Below are 21511 nucleotides of genomic sequence, written 5' to 3'. Positions count from 1 at the left end.
TTTTTTCATCTGTCAGCAAAACAGTGGGATGGGGTCAAGTTCATAATTTGGCTTCTCAGAAGTAACAGCATTCAGACACAAATTCTAGGTGAGGAAATCTGAGGCAGAGAAGGGAAGTGGAAGGACCGGCCTAAGTCACAGGGCACCTTGGTGATGGGGCAAGGGGAGCTTAAAGCTCTTTTGTCTGCCACTCAGCCCTGGAGGTACAATAGGGGATGGATGCCAGCACCTTCTCTGGCATTCTAGGCTACTTAGTGACACAGAATTATGGCAATAAAGGTATGCTTTTGTGCCATCACTCCCTAAAACTAAAAGGTGGCCGGGTGTGGTGGCTTACACCTGTAATTCCAGCACTTTGGGAGGCCGAGGCGAGCAGATCACGAGGTCAGGAGTTTGAGACCAGACTGGCCAATGTAGTGAAACCCCCATCTCTACTAAAAATACAAAACATTAGTCGGGCATGGTGGCAGGCACCTGTAATCCCAACTACTTGGGAGGCTGAGGCGGGAGAATCACTTGAAGCTGGGAGGAGGAGGAGGTTGCAATGAGCCGAGATCATGCCATTACACTCCAGCCTGGGCGACAGTGCAAGACTCCGTCTCAAAAAAAAAAAAAAAAAAGTAAAAGGTAAGGGAGAAGGATTCCTTTGATAAAAGCCATTACTTTCTTTTATTAGGAGTCTTTTGATTTCAAGTGACAGAAAACTCAACTCAAAATGGCTTAAGTGAAATAAAGAATTCAGTGGCTCACAAAGCTGAAAGGCCCTTTTAAGCCTCGGTGGACTCAGGGGATAGGGGAGTGTCATCATTCTCTGTGTCCCTCGGCCCAGCCTTCCTTTGTGTTTGCTGTGTCCTCAGGACAGTTCTTGCTTTGTGGTGCCAAAGGACTGCTAACAGCAATAGGCTTGCACCCCACACCACCAAGTCCACCGGGAAGGAAGGAAATTCCCTTCCCTGCTGGTCCCCAAACACTAAAGTCCCGGAACTCACTCTGGCTAGACAAGAACAATATACCTCTGGGACGCCAGGCTTCACACCTTTTCTTTCTCTGGCTTTGGCCCTCTTGACCATAGTCTCACGAACTTGTTTGTTTCCCACTTGCCTGTGCCCTAATGTAAGTCTTCCCAGAGTGAAATGAAATAGGAGGCAGGCACTACCCTGCTGTCTGTTCCCAGGTTTGTCCCATATGTCCCCAGCCAGTTGGGTGAGATTTACTGACTTCAAACTTTGATCTCTTTTCCAGTACCTCAGTCCATCTTGACATTTCTATGTTATCATACATAACTACGATTTTTTGGGGGGGCTGGTTTCTCCTTATTTCTATTTCTTTTGGAAAGTTCAAGAGTTGGTCCATATTCCTACTTGGGCCGTACCTGTCAATCCCAGTACCTGCTGTCTCCCCAAACATGGTCCTGTAGTAGCTAAACCATGTTAATGCTGAAACAAGTCATTTTCATCCACACACACACACACACAAACACATGCACACACACACACATGCACGCATCTTGTCTTAGTCACTTTAGGCTGCTCTTTAAAAAATACCATAAACCAGGTGGCTTATAAACAACAGAAATATGTTGCTCCAGTTCTGGAGGCTGGAAGTCCGAGATGAGGGTGTCAGCATGCTCAGGTTCTATTAAGGGCCTCTTCCAGGTTGCAGAATGCCAAACTCTCACTGTATCCTCCCATGGAGGAAAAAGGGGCTAGAGAGCTCTCTGGGGTCCCTTTTATGAGGGCACTAATTCCATGCATAAGAGCTTCACTCTTATGACCTAATCACCTCCTGAAGGCCCCACCTCCTAATACCATCGCACTGTGGGTCAGCATTTCAACCTATGAATCTGGGGGAGAAGGGACCCAAACATTCAGTCCACTGCAATCCTCAAAGTGAATCTCATGCATTTTCATATTTCCCAAAACTTTCATTTGTGTATCCATCTGGACAACTCTGAGTTCTGCCTGGGGAGGAAGATTCCTGAAGACTCCTTGTTAGCTCCCAGTTAAAATAAGAGCATTTGAAAATCCCTTTCCCAGATGTGTGAAGTTATTTAACACCCTAGAAAATCAAGGGCAGGTCATAGCCTCAAATAGGGATTTCTCAAATCACCCATTTAAAAAGCCACCACATCTGGGCCAGGTGTGGTGGCTCATGCCTGTAATTCCAGCACTTTTGGAGGCCGAGGCGGGTGGATCACGAGGTCAGGAGTTCAAGACCAGCCTGGCCAAGATGATGAAACCCCATCTCTATTAAAAATACAAAAATTAGCCAGGCATGATGGCAGGTGCCTGTAATCCCAGCTATTTGGGAGGCTGAGGCAGAGAATTGCTCAAACCTGGGAGGCGGAGGTTGTAGTGAGCCGAGATCACGCCACTGCACTCCAGCCTGGGCTGTAAAGTGAGACTCCATCTCAAAAATAAAAAAATAAAAATAAATAAAAAGTTGCATCTGTATTAATTAGCTCAACCCCCTTTCTGGGCCTGAGACTGTATTCAGAATCTCGGATGGTCACTTGTTGTCCATGAGGATCATCGAGGCTTCATTCCTGTTCTTATGCATCCCTGCTTAGCGTCTGGAGCTGTAAGAACCAGGCCGGGGCCATGGGGAAGCATCAGGAAGCCTCTCTTCAGGAAAAGGAAAAGACAAACATGCAAGCTGATGACTTGCAAAGTGGCTACTCACCACGCTTTCTTGCAGCCTGAAGACAGGGACTCCATTCTTTTGAGCTATGAATGTTTTGTGGTCCAGTGATGAGTATGAAAACTCAAAGCTCAGCCTAATGATTCTAAGGGTGGTCTTGGCAAGCTGCATTGCTTCTGACCTGCAGTGGTTCTGACCTGTCCTACTCTGAGCAAATGCCTCGGGGCTCTGAGCTGCAGCTGCTTTCCTTTCCAGACAGGCCTCTCTGACCTGTCCTACTCTGAGCAAATGCCTCGGGGCTCTGAGCTGCAGCTGCTTTCCTTTCCAGACAGGCCTCTCTGGCCACACAGGGCTCTTGTGATGGTGCCTTCCTTTTAAGGCTCTCATGGGCAAATGCATTAACTGGCATTCTGTGTGTGTTTGTGTGTGTGTGTGTGTGTGTGTCCTCTGAGAGGCTTCAGGATATAACAGGAAGCATGTTCTGGGCTTGGAATAAGATCAGCCCTGGGTTAATATCGTGGCTCAGCTGCTCACTTGTTCTGTGACCTTGGGCAAGTTCTTTAACTTCCTTGAGTTTCTTTTTTCTGATCTGTCAAATAAGAAAAATGAAAGTCTACTTCCAGAGTGAATGTTAGGACTGGAATGAATATATTAGAGAAGATGAGCAGATGTTCAATAAATACAAGAAGATGAGGATCGCCATTGTTACTGCTACTACTGCTGCTCCACTCCCACTACTGTTATTATTACCATTAAGAATAATAGATCCAGGGCCCAACGTACAACCTAAGTATGGGTCTGAAAGCTCTAATAGACTTCGGATTCCTGACAAAGGAGATTCATGACATTTATCTCAGCAGTAACTAAAACAAGGGCATCGAACAAATAAAAATGTGTTGCGTTCCTTGTCATGGCATATCCAGGCACCTTGCAAACGTATCCAAATAAATTATGGGGTAACTTAACTGCAAGTCAATATATGTAAATCCCTCCCTGGCATAACTTTAAAGGAAGGGCAGCTTTTAATTACAGGGTTGCATTGTACTATTAACCCATAAGCCAGAATAAGCGGCCTGCTTTGTACTTAAGAAAAAAAATTGCCTTTTGAGAAGCTCAATGCTTTGCAAAGATCTTACAAGTCACCCTTAAAACAGCTTAGTGGGTAGGAAGCATTCAGCAATATTCATTTGGAAAAAGTTAAAAAATAAACTGTGAAGTTGAGAACTTCTTTCTTTGATTGCCTGATCAAGCCAGGTATTTGTTAATACAAATCATGAATGAAACTCCAGATGGTGACAGGTAATCCCATCTGCTGCCAAACTGAGGGGGCTGGAGGCGTGAAAGATGACATGAATGAAACTGACCTCTATGGGCTGGAATATTGAGTTAAAACCAATAAGAGGAGAGTTGAGAGCGGAAATGGAAACTTCCTCTTTTCAGTAAACCACACTCACGCATAAGATCAGGATGAAGAAGGGTCAGCTCAGCAAATATTTTGTAAAATAATGAGACATTTTAGATTTTAAGAGGCATGAATGAGAGCAGGACGCCTGGTTTGCAGAATAGGTCCTTCTACTGAGAACCAATGAGATGACCTCTGGAGCAAGGTGAAGGTGAGGAGGGTCAGGGGCAATCCACTGAACATCTAGATGAGGCCGACTAGGATTTCCAAGGTCTAGACCATTTCACACAAGGAACAGTTTGTACCATTTGGCCTGAAAAAGACGGTGGCAAAGGAAGGAGAGCTGCCTCCAAACTGGTAAAGAGCAGCAGGTGTAGGACTCAGCGTCTTGATGCTGTGTCAGCAGGGGTATCCAGGTGATATCACAAGGAGCCGATTCAACTCAATGAAGAGCTCACAGCTGTAACAGCACTCACAGGGGCTGCCGAGCAAGGCACAAGATCCGCTCCACCAGCAGCGAGAAGAGGCTGGATGGTCCAGAGCACAGAGGGGCTACCGTAATTCCTAAGGGTCCGTGCTATACTCATGTCTATATTACAAACCAACAAGGCGCTGGAAAACAACACAGTGAGATTCACGAGAGCTCACTAAGACTAGTTACAATATTTTTATCATTTATTTTGTTGTTAGATAAACCACAAAACCGTGGGACTTAGAGAGCCTATTATTCCATAAAGGCAGCTGTGATGCTCGAAGAACAGAACTGGAGCTCAGTGACTGGCCCAGGTATCAAAATAAACACGGTGCCTGAAGGGAAAAATAATATTTATAGGGCACCTCACAGCAGGCTGGCTATGGATGTGATGGTACACGATCTATATAATGTGTCATTTCCCCTGTTGATTTGACTGCCTTCTGCGGTTTCAGAAAGGACTTCAGGTAGATTGCAGGGATACGTAATATATGTCTAGTACAACTAGATTAAAAGCTGAATAAGAAAAGATAGAAATTTAGGAAAGGAAAATGAAATGGGGTCAGGAATAAGGATAAGGTATGTTGTACATAGAAACGACTTACACATTTACCACAGCAAACCATGTCTCTTTTGGTGTGTATGACTTCTGAGGAGTGATCATCTCATTTTACAGATGAGTTAACTGAGGCTCACAGACAAAGTAACGTCCCAAACACCTAACCGAGTGTATGTGCTGGGATTTTAATTGTGGTTTGACCAACCACAAAGCACAAAGCCTGTGCTTTCTGATGTTCTACCACTGCCTCAGTAAGAGATGAGGATTAAGTAGAACCAATTATTTCTTGCTGAGAAAGGCGGGTCCAAGGATACAGATGCAGAGTTGATACTTTTGCAGACCAGTCACACAGAGTGATTCCTGCTAGGTAAAGCCTAGCACAGTACACTCGCATAGATGATGCTTAATACACATTTGCCATAAAGGATAGCACCCAGAACAATGTAACATTTTACAACCAATCTGGATAGAATTCTAGATATGTAACCATCATAAAAGCTTTATTTCCCTTTCATCTAGCGCTGTAGGTCTAATGTATTTTACATTTTATAGAGGGTTTCTGACATATCAAAACAAAATCTCTGTTAATAGGAGTTTTCATTATTTTAGAAAGCTGAAAATAGTCAACTCCTTTAGAACAAAGATGTTTGCTGAGATAACTGGGCACATGTATCATGTAATTTCTGGCCTAAACATTTGTTTCATGTTAATGACAAAGTTTGGTTATTTAGTGACTGTTTATATACAAAGAGCAGGATGATAAATCATAATATCAGAATGTATTTCTAAAGCTTTCTAAAATGCTCTGACATTACGGGGATGTATAAACACAAAGCACTATTATACACTGCATTTGCTCTTGTTGCCCGGAATTAAAATAAAGACACCAGGCAGAGCTCATCAAGACAGATTTTTAAAGACCTTGTTAGTCAAGACCACCTCAGTCTAGCAGTGAGTGTTCTCACCCCAGCAAATGTGAAGCCAGATTAGGATTTCTATTTCCTCTGACATAATACTGTTAGACTTAATTCACTTAAGAAATATTTACAGGCCAGGCGTGGTGGCTCACGCCTGTAATCTCAGCACTTTGGGAGGCTGAGGAGGGCGGATCACAAGATCAGGAATTCAAGACTAGCCTGAACAACATGGTGAAACCCCATCTCTACTAAAAACACAAAAATTATCCAGGCGTGGTGGCGGGCCTCTGTAATCCCAGCTACTCGGGAGGCTGAGGTAGAAGAATCACTTGAACTCGGGAGGTGGAGGTTGCAGTGAGCTGAGATTGTGCCACTGCACTCCAGCCTGGGGAACAGAGTGAGACTCCGTCTCAAAAAAAAAAAAAAAAAAGTACAGAACACCTGCTTTTTGCAGGGCCCCATTAGGCATACAAAAATGAAAACTAAACAAGTTCAGAATTGAAGGTATATATAGACTACACCAATCTTGGGTAGAATTTACTGATGGCCATAGCAGCAAATTTATTTTTCCAAACATGACTGCTACAGTACCTCTCCATCCTACAAACCACCCTTGAATCTTACCATATATCTACCAAGAGGCAGAATATAACTCCCCTTTCTCTGAATCTGGGTGGGTGAGTGACTTACTTGTAGAAAATAGAATGGGAGAGAATCGATGCTGCAGAACTTCTGAGGCTAGGCCAGAAAAATCAATGTAACTTTTATTAATACCTTACTCACTAGAAAACTTTTGCTGAAGCCCTGAGGCCACCATGCTCTCAGGAAGCCAAAATTCTGACTCACCTAGAGATTACACAGAGAGGTTCTGAGGCTACATGAAAAGAGAGAAAGATGTCCAGTTAGTCCCCAGCAGTTCCGATTCCCTATTTCAGTCCCAGTCACCACCTTTATAAGGGTCTCCAAATCACAACCACTCAGCCCAGCCCTTCCCAAATTCCTGACCCATAGAAGCCATGAGATATGATAAATTGTTTCCTGTTGTTTTAAGACAAAAACTAAGGTTTATAGAGATTTGTTATTGAGTAATAGACAACAAGAACATAAAGGCAAACTGTTAGAGGAATTTAGGAAAGGAAAGATAATTTTTAATTGGGGTGATCAGGACAACTTCATGGCAGAGTTGCCATTTAAGTTGGGCTTTGCCAACTAGGTGTGGACAGGAAATGAAGAGATTGAGGGAGGGAAGGTCATTCTATATGAAGAGTAAGATCCAAGGAGAGGTTCGGAATGGAAATTCACAGTATATGCTGTGTGGGAAAGTGTTGTGGGAGATGGGCTAGAAAGTTCGAGAAAGAAGGGTCTATATCTGTGCTTTCCAATATGGTAGCCTCCCATCACAGGTGGCTATTTAAATTTAAGTGGATTAAAAGTAAATGGAATTTAAAATTCAGTTCCAGCCGGGTGCAGTGGCTCACGCCTGTAATCCCAGCACTTTGGGAGGCCAAGGCGAGTGGATCACAAGGTCAGGAGATCGAGACCATCCTGGCTAACACGGTGAAACCCCATCTCTACTAAAAATACAAAAAAAAAGAAAAAAAAATTAGTCAGGCGTGATGGCGGGCACCTATAGTCCCAGCTACTCGGGAGGCTGAGGCAGGAGAATGGCGTGAACCCGGGAGGCGGAGCTTGCAGTGAGCAGAGATCGTGCCACTGCACTCCAGCCTGGGCAACAGAGCAAGACTCCATCTCAAAATAATAATAATAATAATAATAAAATAAAAATAAAATTCAGTTCCTCCGTCAGACTAGCCCCATTTCAAGTGCTTGGTAGCCCTATGTGGCTGGTACCTGCCATACTGGAGAGCACAGACATAGAACATTTCCATTATCCAGAACTTCCTATTGGACAGTGCTGGTCTACATGGCATTTCTCCATTTTCCTCAGGCACAGTGAGCCACTGCAGGCTTTTGAGGAGAAGAGTGACAAGCTGAGAGCTGTGTTTTAGGACAGCTATCCTAGAGCTATGTGTGGGCAGAGAGTAGCAAGCAGGTTAGTTAGGAGGCTAGGGTAAAAAGGCAGACAGGGGACACATTTGTCATATGCCCTAGTGAGGCACAGAATCAGGGAACAGGAGGTCTGCAGGTTTCAGGACAGGCCAGTTCGGGGAGAAAAGGGACTAGCCGTGATTATCAGGTCACTGGTGATTTATTTATCACTTTCTTGAAGTATTAAAATGGTTTTGTTACACTGCAGCTCTCATTAGAGACCTGCACAAACAAAAGTCAGCTTTAAAAGATCTGCAATAAAAACCAAGGGACTGGAAAGTGAGGGAGCAGAGGTGAAAAGAAAGAGGAAGCCAGGAGAGGGGACTGCTAGGTGGCCTCCAACACACACCCCCAGCCTGGTGGCGGCAGTTCATGGTGGTAAATGTGCTCACTAAAGCTCCAGACGAGAATGTCTTTTCAGGCGGCCCTTTTAAAGTGATGGAACAACTAGTACAAAATTAAACAGGATAAATGACGTTAACTGACTGGTCCTTTGTCTCAGACTCAAAAGACGGTAATTAGAACGGCCACATAGAAACTCTGCAGTCAGAACACTAAAACTCATTAATGAGGATTTGAAACTTAAAAAAAGTTTTAAATAGATAGAATGAGCTTTCCAGAGTGTTTGTAAGGACCAGATGAGATTTCCTGTCACTTCCTTTCCTGGTACCCACCACTCTACTGTTGTGATTTCCCTCGACTGATCTTTTCAGCAGATGGGCCAGAGGACGCTGCGTTCTGATGCCTTCACAAAAGGCAACAATAGACCTTCAGCAGACTGGGTTTTGCACCAAGAACTCTCTCCTGCAGCAGAATTGAAAATTTCCTTCCACTTGGCTCCTTCGGAAAGACCTAGGAAAGGGCAGGTTTCCTTGTACATACCCACAGACCCTGAAGCCCTCTTCCAACCCATGAGAAGGGCAGCCAGAGGCAGACACCCCACACACACATACAGGGAACCTAGTGCTAATATCTGTGTTATTTGCTGATGAAAAGAATAAACGCGGCAGAATCACTTCTTTGTGGGACTGAATAAACATAAATCTTGCTCTAGAAGTCTGTATGTTTAAGTAACCCACATAAACTGACAATTCAGACCCAAACATCTCACTCAAAGATGGCTGAATTTTGGAAGTGAGGAGACTAAATAACAAAACACCTAACTCCTTTTGCGCAGGTATTAGAATGCCTCCCTCCAATGTCATCTCGGCAAAAAGATTCCCCTTTCCACTGCGGACACTTAAAATCCTTTCTGACTCAACTGAGAGGTGTTTTACTTCTATTGAATCTTCCCATGCCAGAAAGACGGATTCCCTATCTGAGAATAGGAGGCAAAAAGAAATCTTTTGTACTGAGGACCAAGTTTTAAATATGTTGTACTTTCCTTTCCTGTTTAGGTGAAAGCATGAGAAAATGCCCCTCCTCTTATTTACAAGTATTTGCACTTTCCAGAAGCATGACTTTCAGAGTTCCAAAAAGGTCCCCCAAATTATTTTCTCCTAAAAAAGCTTAAAGAGAAGCCAACTGTGGTAGTTTTTTTTTACTCTCTGGCTCTGTAAATATGCATGTCTCTTTAGACAAATGCAAATGAGCAGCCTTGTTATGTGTGAATTTCAAGACAACTTTACTTTTATTGCAAAATCTACCTCTCTTAGAAGACAAGAAATCTGCCAGAAACCTGAGGACCTCCTTCAACTCCTCACGGGCCCGAAGTAGGGCTCACTGATTTGGTTAGTTTTCACCAGGGCACCCCTAAATGTGAGATTGTCTGAAGGAGATCCCCCCAAGTCATAGTAAACACCTACTAGCATGGGTCAAGCTGGGATAGGAACCTCCCTGCAGAGCAGTCAGAGAATAATCATCCTAGCTCAGGCCCACGTGGTGCTTACTTTGTGGCAGCCCCTGTTCTCCGTGTTTTATGTATGTTAATTCATTTTCTCCTCACAAGTCTATGAAGTAGGTCTTATGATTTCACTTCCATTTTACAGATGAGGAAAAGGAGGCCTGAAATGATCAGTGTTAAGTGGGAGAGATGAGGTGTGAACTCAGGCAGGCTGTGTTCTAATCCCTAAGCCACACCACCTGTGCCAGAAGGATGCAAATTTTATAAACCATCTCTCGGGAGACACATGAAGCCAAAGGTCTAACTTAATGATGGCCTCTGTGAGACATAAAAGACACATTGTAAAATGCTGGCACTCTGCAAAATGTAAACAAATTACGGAAAAAGGATTAGGGTTTAAAAGTAATAAATAGCACAAGTATGGCTAATAAATTAGGGCAGAGGAGATTGAAATGGAAGACCTGCCCCAACACATGGAGCAATGCAAAGGTGTCTGTCCCAGCTGAAGCCAACACATGGAGCAATGCAAAGGTCTCTGTCCCAGCTGAAGACCTCCAGGTACACATGCTTTTCTTCCCTGCTAGCTATTCTCAAGACCTTCCCCACAAATCATTAAGAGGTCTTTACGATTACTTGGTGAACCATTACTTCTCTCTTCTCACCTTTCCGTAAGAATAACACTCCTACTTCATCAATCACCAATTGCTTAAGGAAATTTATGACAGGTCCAAATAGTGAAGAAAAGGTGAAGAAATCATCTTCACTTTTATGCCACAAGTTTTATGGCACTCAGAAAAGTTGGTGGTCTCTTTTCCATAGAGCTGTGATGGCCGCCCACTTGTACAGGACTGTATATTTAGAATGCTCACAGAAGGGATGCTACAGACAGGAAAAAAGTATGCCATCCAGGGGCCATCTTGGCATATCAAAGGACATTAACAGTGGCTTGTACCTTCCCCTAGGTCACCTACGAAAATTTGGCAGTGATAACTCACTTTTCCTTCACAACTGGTGAAACCTGGACTAGTATTCGTTGGCTAATTTGAAATCAGTCATGTTCTTTCCAGATCCCTGAGACCCAAGAGCTGAGTCAATGAACTGAGGAGGTCATCAAGAGAAACAGGTTTGGCCTGGCCCCACAGCAGGGGGAAGCCTAGAGCCAGGGACCTCCTAACAGAGGAAGGCAGAGGAGCCTTCTGAAGCACAAACTGGAGAAAAGCAATTGAGCACTGATTTTAGGATCTTACTTGTAGTTTTTCTCCCAGAATTTCACTGGCCTGACATATGATGTGATGAAAATGACACTCCCAAGAAATGGGCTCAATGGGGTAGAAAAGATTGATGTGGCAATCGTCTGAAAGAAAAGCATGGCAGAATCTGAGAATGTTGAGTTAAGGCAAAAAAAAAATTATGATTCTTAGATTTTTAAAATATTATTTCAAATTTTGATGAGTTTTCACTAAAGTCATTTTTTCCACCAAAGAAAGAACAAAGAACGCACACTTAATCTCTCTATGTATAGATTTATAAATATAAAACTTTCAGTAGTACCCTGCTAGGTCTCATTTCACCACCATGTAAACCAAATGATTCTCATAAAAATCTCAGCAGTCTTAGTCTGATTCATGGCAAAGGTTTAATATCTAAGGATTGAAAAGAACAGTTTCTTTTCACTAAGATTATTAGCTGAACAAAACACACTACGGTACATTTGCTAAAGTATCAAGTAGCTTTGTAAATAATTAATATTAGATGATACTTTTTGAAAATAAATAATATAATTGTTTGGGAAGGTAGCATCTGTTTCTTGAAGAATGTTTTCCCACTGTTTGAAATATCTATCCATCTATCTATCTAGGTAGATGGATACACAGATAAACAGATATCGTATATTGAACACCACTGGTTCAATTCAAGTCATATCTAGTTTTTAAGCAAAAAACACCACATGCACATGAAGTAAGTGTTTTGTGGGTCAAGTTGCTTCTTTAGGCATTCTTATATGAGTTTCTCACGTACTGGCATGCATCAATTTCACACACCTTGCTTGATCAAAGAGGTAATTGCTCAATATTAAACTTAGCATGTCTGTTGCTTTTGGCTTAAGCCCAATGGATCCTTGGTGATTAGTCGCGAGGAGCCAGAAGCAACAGTTCTCTGAGCAAGCTGGTCCCTTCAGGTCTCACTCCATCACTGGAGACTCCCAGCTGCCAATCACTCACCATCATTGTGGTGCAGAGGTTCTGTGGGGCCTGTGGTTGGAAGCACAAGAGAGAACTGCTGGCCAGAATCCATGGGGGTGGCAGAAGTCAGTGGAGAGCCAGACTGCCCAGGTCGTATAATATCGACATCCTTCCTGGTCCTAGGGTATTAGGACTTGGATCATTCTACTACAGATCTGATCTGACCTCCTACAAGGCTGATCTTCCTGCTGGGAAGTTGTTGACAGCTGTATCTCTCTCACTGCTGAACTAAGGAGGATCTTATTTCTGTAACCCATGTTCCAAAAGTTCTGTCAGAGAGTAAAAAAGAAATGCTTGGCACAGACAGGAAGACTCTGCATTTCATTATCAAGAATATAGAAGTAACTCGGACTTCTAAGTAGTTTAACATAACGTTAAACAAATTATGTGATAAAGGGGTGGGGGTGGAAGTGGGGATTCCCTAACAGCCCTATTTATATGTAAGATATAAAAAAGGGAGTGAGTCTTGTGCTGTCCACACTTTCACATACATTTTCGTAGATTTAAAATCAGATTGAAAAAACGTAGCCAGGCATTGTGGTGCACACCTGCAGTCCCAGCCACACAGGAGGCTGAGGTGAGAGGATCTCTTGAGCCCAGGAGTTTGAGGCTGCAGTGAGCTAGAATTGCACTGTTGCACTCCAGCCTGGGCAACAGAGTGAGACCCTCCCTCAAAAAAAAAAAAATCATGATTTTTTTTTTTTTCAAGAGTGACTTTTTTTTAAACTTTCTATTTACTCCCAAGCATTTTCAAGAGTAAAATGTCACATCCTCCATTAATAATCCATTCCAATGTTGAATTGTTTAGGTATCAAAAAGATCTCTATTGTGCTGCAATTTAAATCCAATTCTTTTTATTTTGACCTAGGTTCAAATAGAGAACTACAGAACAATATGCTACTGTGATATCTATTATCACCCATCAGTTTCCTCTTCTGAAAGCTGAAAATACCTAAATACTTCTGCCACAAAACACAACAAATTAGCTATTATGCTCCTCATCATTGGAAGAAAAGGGAATTGCATGCAAGATATCATTGAGTGAAGGTATCGAAAAAAAATATTAGAAAGCAGAGTCAGGTCAGAGGTGGAGTTCTCTGAGGGGCTGTGTTGAGAAGAAAGGAAGAGGGAGAAGTCCCCACATCAGGGGACAGAGGGTGTGATGGGGCTTGCAGAGGAACCAGGACAAAACCAAGTGGAGCCAGGGCTGGGCAGATGTGCTAATATGTGATCATCTGGCTAAGTCTGTGTAATTTTTAGAAGACAGTAGTCTTGCATGGTCTCTACACATATTAAAAGGGGGGCTGATGTGGCTCTTGTTTTTGATTCTAAAATTTCCCCAGAGATTACATTGTACATTTTTTAAATGCCAGAAACAATTATCCAAAATTTAAGAAGTGAGGAAACTGGGCTAGTCTAAAAATAAAGTTCAATGTGGTAGGAAAGGAAATGACGTTTAACAGGTTAGAGGGAGGGTGGCAGTGAATAGAGAGGATCTTTTTTTGGGGGAAGATCAGTAAAGAATTATAGCACACTCTGGGCAAATATGAAAGGCTGTCACTACTACTGGCAAGGCAGTACCAAGAAAGACGAGCTACTAAGAGGAGTAGGCACATAAAGCCCTCTTTATTTCTTTCTAAGAGAAATAGCTGAGAGATTAACCTGAGGGGTAGATGCTCACTCCTTTAAAAGCACACTTAAAATGAAAACATCAATTATTTGTTTTGTTTGTTTTTTGTTTTTGTTTTTTTTGAAATGAAGTCTCGCTCTGTCACCCAGGCTAGAGTGCGGTGGCACCATCTCAGCTCACTGCAACCTCCGCCTCCCAGGTTCAAGCGATTCTCTTGCCTCAGCCTCCCGAGTAGCTGGGTACACAGGCGCCCACTACCATGCCCGGCTAATTTTTTTGTATTTTTAGTAGAGACGGGGTTTCACCGTGTTAGCCAGGATGGTCTCAATCTCCTGACCTCATGATCTGCCCTCCCTGGCCTCCCAAAGTGCTGGGATTACAGGCGTGAGCCACTGTGCCCAGCCAGAAAACATCAATTATTAACAGATTTTTAAAAATCATTAGAAGCGCAGAAGGATGCACCAAGTAGAAAGCAGCCCTCCCAATCTCCGGGTTTACTATAGAGAATCTGGCTAAGTATTTCTAATTATTAGAAGACAATGGTCTTGCATGGTCTCTACACATATTAAAAGGGTGAATATTCTCATCTTTCCCTGGAGGTTACAAGCTCAGAAGCTAACAGAGGCTATGGAGGGAGAAAACATGCTAGTACTGGAAAAAGCAATTTACCAAACAGTGCCCTGCTGGCCTGAAAGCTAATTCAATTCCAAAACAGAGCAAATTAGTCCCTTTTCAATGCTGAGATGGAGCCCACAGCTTCTTAATAGAGTGATAAAATAATTAACATTTCAAAATAAGCCAAGATCCAGGGCTGACACTTAATAACTTAATAGCTTTGTCTGGGTGGCATGTATATCTAGTTTTTCAACTATTGATCTCATTATATTCTGAACAGCATGATGTTGGACTCCAAGGAACAAATATCTACCTTTACAACTGATGAAGGATGAGGTGGCCGTCCATGGGTACGGGGGAGAGGGTAAAGATCCTGTCAGTGGCCAGCCTCCAGCCTCCAGGGAGGTCAATTTGAAGGCTCTGTATCTTAGCAGAAGGGGTGGAAGTGGGTGTCACTAACAGGGCCAGGCTTAGGAACAAAACAAGGGGATCCACTGAGTGCTGTAAAATGGAACCACCAAATGCCCAATAAAATCTGCATCTCGAATGTTTCCATGTTGTAAGACAATTAGTCTGTATATCGTGAAAGTATGTAAATTTAATGCTCACTGTGCACAAGCTGAGATAAATCCTAACGCTGTCTTTATTCTTATAGGACTTATTAAGTGCCAAATACCATGTGCTCATGTGTGAACCCTCAACACGAATACAGGGCAAGTATTTGAAAATTATGGTTCCCACAACAGTCTTAATTCAGTTGTGGAACTCCAAGGAATAATCAGTAATATTGAACTCACCTAACAAGGCATAAACACCAACAAGAAATGCTACAGACAGATGCAAGTCCAAAGTTATGACATCAGGAATTATAACCTCAAGTTTTAAATTCTTGGTGTAACTCCTCAACAACAAATTTGCATTAATCTAATCATTTTCATTTAATAAACATGCTTTAAATTCTAAAAAGGAAACTTTAGAAATACGTCAGAAAGAGATTAAAAATCAACTCAATATTTCACCTGTTTTTGTTTTAAAGGACTCTGGAAAACTGAAATTACTGGCTTTATAGAAAATGATTGCAGCTAAAGGGAAAGGGTGGTGCACAAGCTCAGGCTTTGCAAACATGTATATAATTTTCCTTAGCTTGTTCTGCCAAATGACCTTGAAACACTTTAGAAATATCAATGCACATCTAAGAATAGCAACATAGAACAATGTGTATTGTGAGATCCACTCTTCGTATGCTTAACATTTTTTTTTAAAAAAAGTTAGGGCCTGGAAGAAATCATTTTTCAAAATATAAAATATATTGTCACTCAAGGATTATCCTAAGTATGTTTCCATTCCTGTACACCAAGTTAAGGTCATAGAGATTCCTTAAGAATTGTCTTAATGAGCCTTATGTAAATTTCATATGGAAGAGAGTTCTGAGTGGTCATTCAAGTTAGCTAACAGCAGCCCTGATGGATTGCCAGAGTTGAGAACTGTGGTTCACACACACTGATGGCATAAGAATCACCAAGAAAGCTTGTGGAAAGACAGATTCTAGGATCCCACCCAGTGAAATTTGATTTAAAAAGTATGAGTTGGGTCCAGGAATCTACTTAGTTAATTAGTTCCTCCAGGGATTCTGATGCAAGTGGTCCCTGTTTCCTGGGAAACACACAGGTTTAAAAACTCTAAATTCACTGGGAAGGAAAAGCTTTGAGGACATATTTTAGGCCTGAGTCAAAATTTAATTAATCTCTTTCTTCAAGAGTATTTTTAAAGCAATTTCTCTCTCTGCTTCCCCTTACCCACACGTGCACATATATAAAACTTAGCTATCAATGTCAAAGTGATGTTTAGAAGGAGCATCTCAAAATTTGTTATGAAGTAAATTAAAACTATTATGTAAACATTGTAAAACACACATGGAAACCAAGGCTTCTTGGCTAATAGCCACTAAAAGACCATAATTTAATTTTTTAGTCTTCCCAATGCTGTTTGTACCTAATCTTGTGTTTCTGAATATTACTGAAGTATAATATGATAACCATACTATAAAATAATATACACTTGATAAAAATGTATTGAATGCATTAACCCTATCCACAATGCTTAATAACAGCAAATTTATTTGCACTATTTTGCACAAGGCAACCCAATCATTTAAGTAGTTTAAAAGACAGGGTACCTTAATGCAGATCTGGGCATGGGAAATGGAAGGACCAGAAAAAATAAAAGTAACTCCTGAATATGCATTAAGAAGCAGGAAGAGTTCAAAATTAAGAAATATCTTTTAAGGCTAAGTGGCCTAAAGGGATCCAAAGTGCCTCTTCATGTCCCCATTAAAATGTAATCTTAAAGACTTTAAAATCTTTTTATTGCCAGGGGTCAATGAAAAGCTTGCTTCCGTAAAATGTGAATCTCAGCTGGAGGGTGAAAATAGAAGCAGAAAGGATACGAGGAATGGCAAAGAGCTGAGCAAACACGTGAAACGAAGAACCCCAAGCCATCTGCCAAGGAGCCACATATGTCAGGACGAACTGTAACTTGTGAAGCAGGTCCCCGAGCTGAAAGTAAAAGAAAAAAAATTCATCAGAGAGGACAATGACAACAGTGGTAACTGCATCAAGGTCACTTAAAGGACATTTGTCAAGGTTAGGAAGGGGCAGTGAAACTACTCTCTGCCCTCTTACTCTGATCTTCCTGCATCTCATGTGGAATGCAGCCATTTAATGATATTTTGAAACAGCAATAGGCTGATCAGAAGAAATCTTGCATGGTTAATCTCAACGGATTTATTATTTCAACCTATATATATGGTGTATCTCTTTGCCTTTCTCAGAAGAACAATCACAGCTTGGTCTTTGCTTCTTCATATTGGATCTTTTGGAGGGAGTACACACAGAAACCTATCATCATTTGACACTGTTGAGGTTTTTGCGTGTTAATTTCATTTTACCTCTTCAGCTGCTCCTACTGGAGAAAATAGCTCCATATCATTGAAATGCAAGTTACAAAGTACTTTAGAAAGCTAAGACAGGATATGAAGCTATTGCATTGGCCAGACAAGCCAGCACAAGGAAAAATCGAGTTTTGGGAAGATATGGAAAATACAGAAGAGAGACCTCACATACGGTGAACAGTTCAGTGGTTTGATTGGAGATGGAGATGATGACTGTGTAGGGAAGGATAGAGAAGGATGGACTACTCTGTCTTTAGATCTCTGCATTGTGGTAAGAAGTGACTAATGAATCCCAGATGCAAAATTCTGCTGCTGTCACTTCTAGATGCGGTCAGTCAGTATCCCACCAGGATTTCTCTCCCCAAAATCCACATCTGATCTTCTTCCATAATGAAAACTTCAAATAGCATGCCATGTTTGTTCCTAGACTGACTAGCATTTGAGACAATAAAATACATTCACCAAGGCCATGATGTGAAATGAGAAGAAAAAATATAATTTTTAATTAGGCTCAATAGCCATTATATAAAACAGAAGGTCACAATGAAAACAGGGCAAGGGTTGGGCAATGGGGCCATTAAGAAAGTATTCAAGGAACCAAGATAACTGAGCCCTTCCATGAAAAGCCAACCTGGTGATTTTGGAACCCAAAGATGAGGTGACCCTGATTTGTTCCATGAAATGTAATGAGGCAAAAGGAGGTTAATTAGAATCCTCTCCAAATCTCTGCCTCACTTTTCTGGTCTCTACTGATTCTCATAAATATTCTGGTTTAGGAGAAAAACTTTAAAGTAGAATAAAACATTATTGGGTAGGCCATAGTATATAAACCAAGAATAAAAGGTCTCTCAAAGGCACAGCAAACAGAGAGAATCCTTAAGAAGTCACAGGCATCTGGTTATGCATAGAACCCCTGACCTAAAAACATGTCTACCAGAGCCTCTAGTTACAAACCTAGCACTGAGTTTTAGGTGAAAGCTGAAGAATTTTAGATAGAAGAGAATGGAAGAATGATAGGGAGTGTGGCAGACAGTGAGAGGGAAAGAAAAAAATAGGGGAAACAGGGAAGATAAAGGGAGGATTAAAAAAAAAGCAAAGAAATGAAAAATGACAGGAAAACTAGATGATGTGATCAGGCTTGGGGAGCTATAAGGAAATATCAATTCCAGGAAAGGAAAAGAGGAGTTTGTTTTTTGCTCATAACTTTTCACTTTCTTTACTCTTACTCACTTGCATCAACCATAGAGGATTGATCTCGATTGGTTTCCAAGATCTTTCAGAAAGGCCACTTTTGTTTTAATCCTGGAGTTGATTTCAGCCTCCTGAATCCATTTTAGATGGGACTCCACAGCCCCCAGTGCCTTTGAGAGTATGTCAGTTGAAAGAGCAGCCCGGCACTCTGTCAACCTGAGGTCCAGTCTTACAAGTTTACATAAAATATAGTCATTTCCCTACCATCTTACTTTTTACCAGTCATTGGGTGACTCCTACAGATCAAGAAACGGATAGTTCTAACACAACTTCAAACTCTTGACTCACTTCTGTGAAGAGACACGATTTGCATTAAAAGTGAATATCATTTCCTTTTATCTCCACCATTAACCCAACTAGAAGGGGAACACATCAAGTGCCCAAGAGAAGACATGACTTCTGGGTTACCAACCAGGGCAAAAGTCTTGAAAAGTGGTGGTGGGCTCTCCTGCACATGTGTACCTAATCAAACTCTATCAGAAAAAATACCTCTGGATTTGAAATCTTCTAGTCACCCCCCTATTAAGAATTCTTAGTTGAGTTATTAAGAATTAATCTTGTGACTCATGTCTAGGTGAAAACTGCAAGCATGAACAAGATTACCTCATATGATGTATTGCCCCCAAATGCCCTAAAAATGAATCATGAGTTATGGAAAGTTACTCCTGTTAGGCTTTCTGTGTATTCCTGTATCCTGGGAGGCATTTAAGCCACCTTTTGAAAAAGCTGATAAGTAGGTCAGCTACAGCAACTACAATCAGACTGGCTGCCCCAGGGAAAGCTTCATCTGCAAGTTTGAAGCTCTAACAAGTTAAACTTTGCTGCGTTATGATTAAATGAATCCATTACAATTATTTTCTGCTTAGCACAGCAACTTGTATTTACACATAAGAAAAACCAGTAATCAGACATCTAAGGATTCCAGATATAAGCACTCTCCTGCTGTAATTGCAGCCAAAGCCCCAGGTATCCTTGTTCTTTTCCTATGACTCTCTATGCCTTCTTTTTTTTCTCATGAACTTTGTGAAGAATAAAATACATGCTTTGTAAAGCCTTTCAACATGAAGCTCATAAAATAGACTCCACTGTTCTCAATCATTGAAGAAGCCAGATCTCCTGAATGTCATTTCTTTATGTAGTAATGATTCCTCTACAACACAGTAATTTTAATGCTCCTCTATGAAGCCCACCAGAAAAAGGATGTGTTCTAGATGAGTCAGATGCTAACACATGCCAATATTTAAAAGCATCGGCTTAAGGGCACGCTGCCTGAGTTTGAATCCCAGCTCTACCTCTGGTCATATATTTCTGGATCTATAAAATGGAGATGATAATAGTACCCCCTCAAAGTGTCATCTGAGGATAAAATGGCTTCATCTTTGTTAAAAGCTTAGAACAGTGCCTGGCAAACATAAATGTTACAAAAGAGTTTGATAAATGTTAGGACAAGTGGATATCTTATTCACAACCTAGTAATTTTAGAGCCCTCTTCTTCCCAAAACTGAAACTTACCAAGTCCAGGTCCTCTCATTTTTCAGAGAAGGAAACCAGGCTCAGAGAGGTTAAGTGGATTGCTTAGGTCAGACAGCAAGTTATTGGCCCATCCGAAACCAGAGATCAAAGTTCCTGATTCTCCACCCAGTGATATTTCTTTCACCCAACTTTACCATGCCTCCTTGAGGCCATGGGCCTTCTGTGAACTACAGCAATAGGAAGAACCTGCCTGACATGCAGCAGCTACAGAAAGGTCCCCTTTATCCAAGATTTCCTGCTGACAGCAGAGGGGCAGGATCACAAGCATGAACATCACACACTATAGCAGCAGCCATGATTCAGAAAAATTATGGCGCAGCCACGTTCTTTCATGTACACAGTAAAAAAGGACCTGATCTGCCCTGAAACATCCTTTTCAGTAAAAAAGCCTAATTAATAAAATATGATACTACCCAAAAAGCCTGATGACACTCGAGGGATCTCAAAACGGCCGACTGCTGGCTTACTTGTGCTTCTCGAATGTACAACTCCAAAAAGATTGATTTGGCTCATGTATTTTATTCTTACAGTGTGGAGAGACATGATCCAGGTTTAAAAAGACTCAACTTCATATTTTCCCTTTACACTTTCCCCTTCTCTTTAAGGGTAAAATCAGGTAAAATAATTTAAAATGAGTGTGTATCAAAACAGCAATTTCTAAGCACAAAAGAAAACCTAAATATTGATCATCAATGAGAAAAGTATACGAAGAGGGACCTCCTGCACCACACTGGCCATTGTGTATAAAATAATGAAACATTTAAGATAAGACTTAATGGAAACAGCCACACCAACACCTTTCCAGTAAGCAGGGCCGCAAGCATTATAATATTGTATTGAAGTACTTTAAATAGAAATCTCATTTAGATTAGCTATGAACTTGCATCTCCTTAGACAGTTTGAGGTCTTTGTTTTTATGAAGCTTATCTCACTCCTAACATTCTACTTCCAAGATCTTAAATCTCAGCGCTATGAAAATGCATAATAAACTTTACAAGTTACTGGAATATAAGAGAAAACAAAATCATTTGGGTTTTTTTCCACTTAAAACACTAGGAAAAGAGTAAAGAAAATCACAATGAGGGCCGGGCGCGGGGGCTCACGCCTGTAATCCCAGCACTTTGGGAGGCCATGGCAGGCAGATCACCAGAGGTCAGGAGTTCCAGAACAGCCTGGCCAATGTGGTGAAACCCTGTCTCTACTAAAAATACAAAAATTAGCCGAGCGTGGTGGCTCGCACCTATAATCCCATCCCAGCTACTCAGGAGGCTGAGGCAGAAGAATCACTTGAACCTGGGAAGCAGAAGTTTCAGTGAGCTGAGATCGTGCCACTGCACTCCAGCCTGGGTGACAGAGAGAGATTCTGTCTCAAAAAAAAAAAAAAAAAACAGAAAATCACAATGGAGT

At 41.6% G+C, this 21511-nt stretch overlaps 1 protein-coding gene across 4 annotated transcripts in view; it reads right to left on the bottom strand.

Annotated features, from left to right (window-relative positions):
* Positions 1-21511, bottom strand: part of PCNX2 (pecanex 2) — a 343243-nt gene that overhangs the window by 95050 nt on the left and 226682 nt on the right. For all 4 annotated transcript variants that reach the window (XM_016941055.4, XM_063790484.1, XM_514278.8 and 1 more), the window contains 2 exons: positions 16817-16925; positions 11130-11259 (listed from right to left, as the gene is read on the bottom strand). In XM_016941055.4, coding sequence (XP_016796544.3) covers positions 11130-11259; positions 16817-16925 — 239 coding nt within the window. The remainder of the gene's footprint in view (positions 1-11129; positions 11260-16816; positions 16926-21511) is intronic.

Source organism: Pan troglodytes, chromosome 1 (assembly GCF_028858775.2).
Source record: "Pan troglodytes isolate AG18354 chromosome 1, NHGRI_mPanTro3-v2.0_pri, whole genome shotgun sequence".
NCBI classification, from domain to species: Eukaryota; Metazoa; Chordata; class Mammalia; order Primates; family Hominidae; genus Pan; species Pan troglodytes.
The sequence above is the reverse complement of the archived record's forward strand: the minus strand, read 5'-3'. Positions and strand labels throughout refer to the sequence as shown.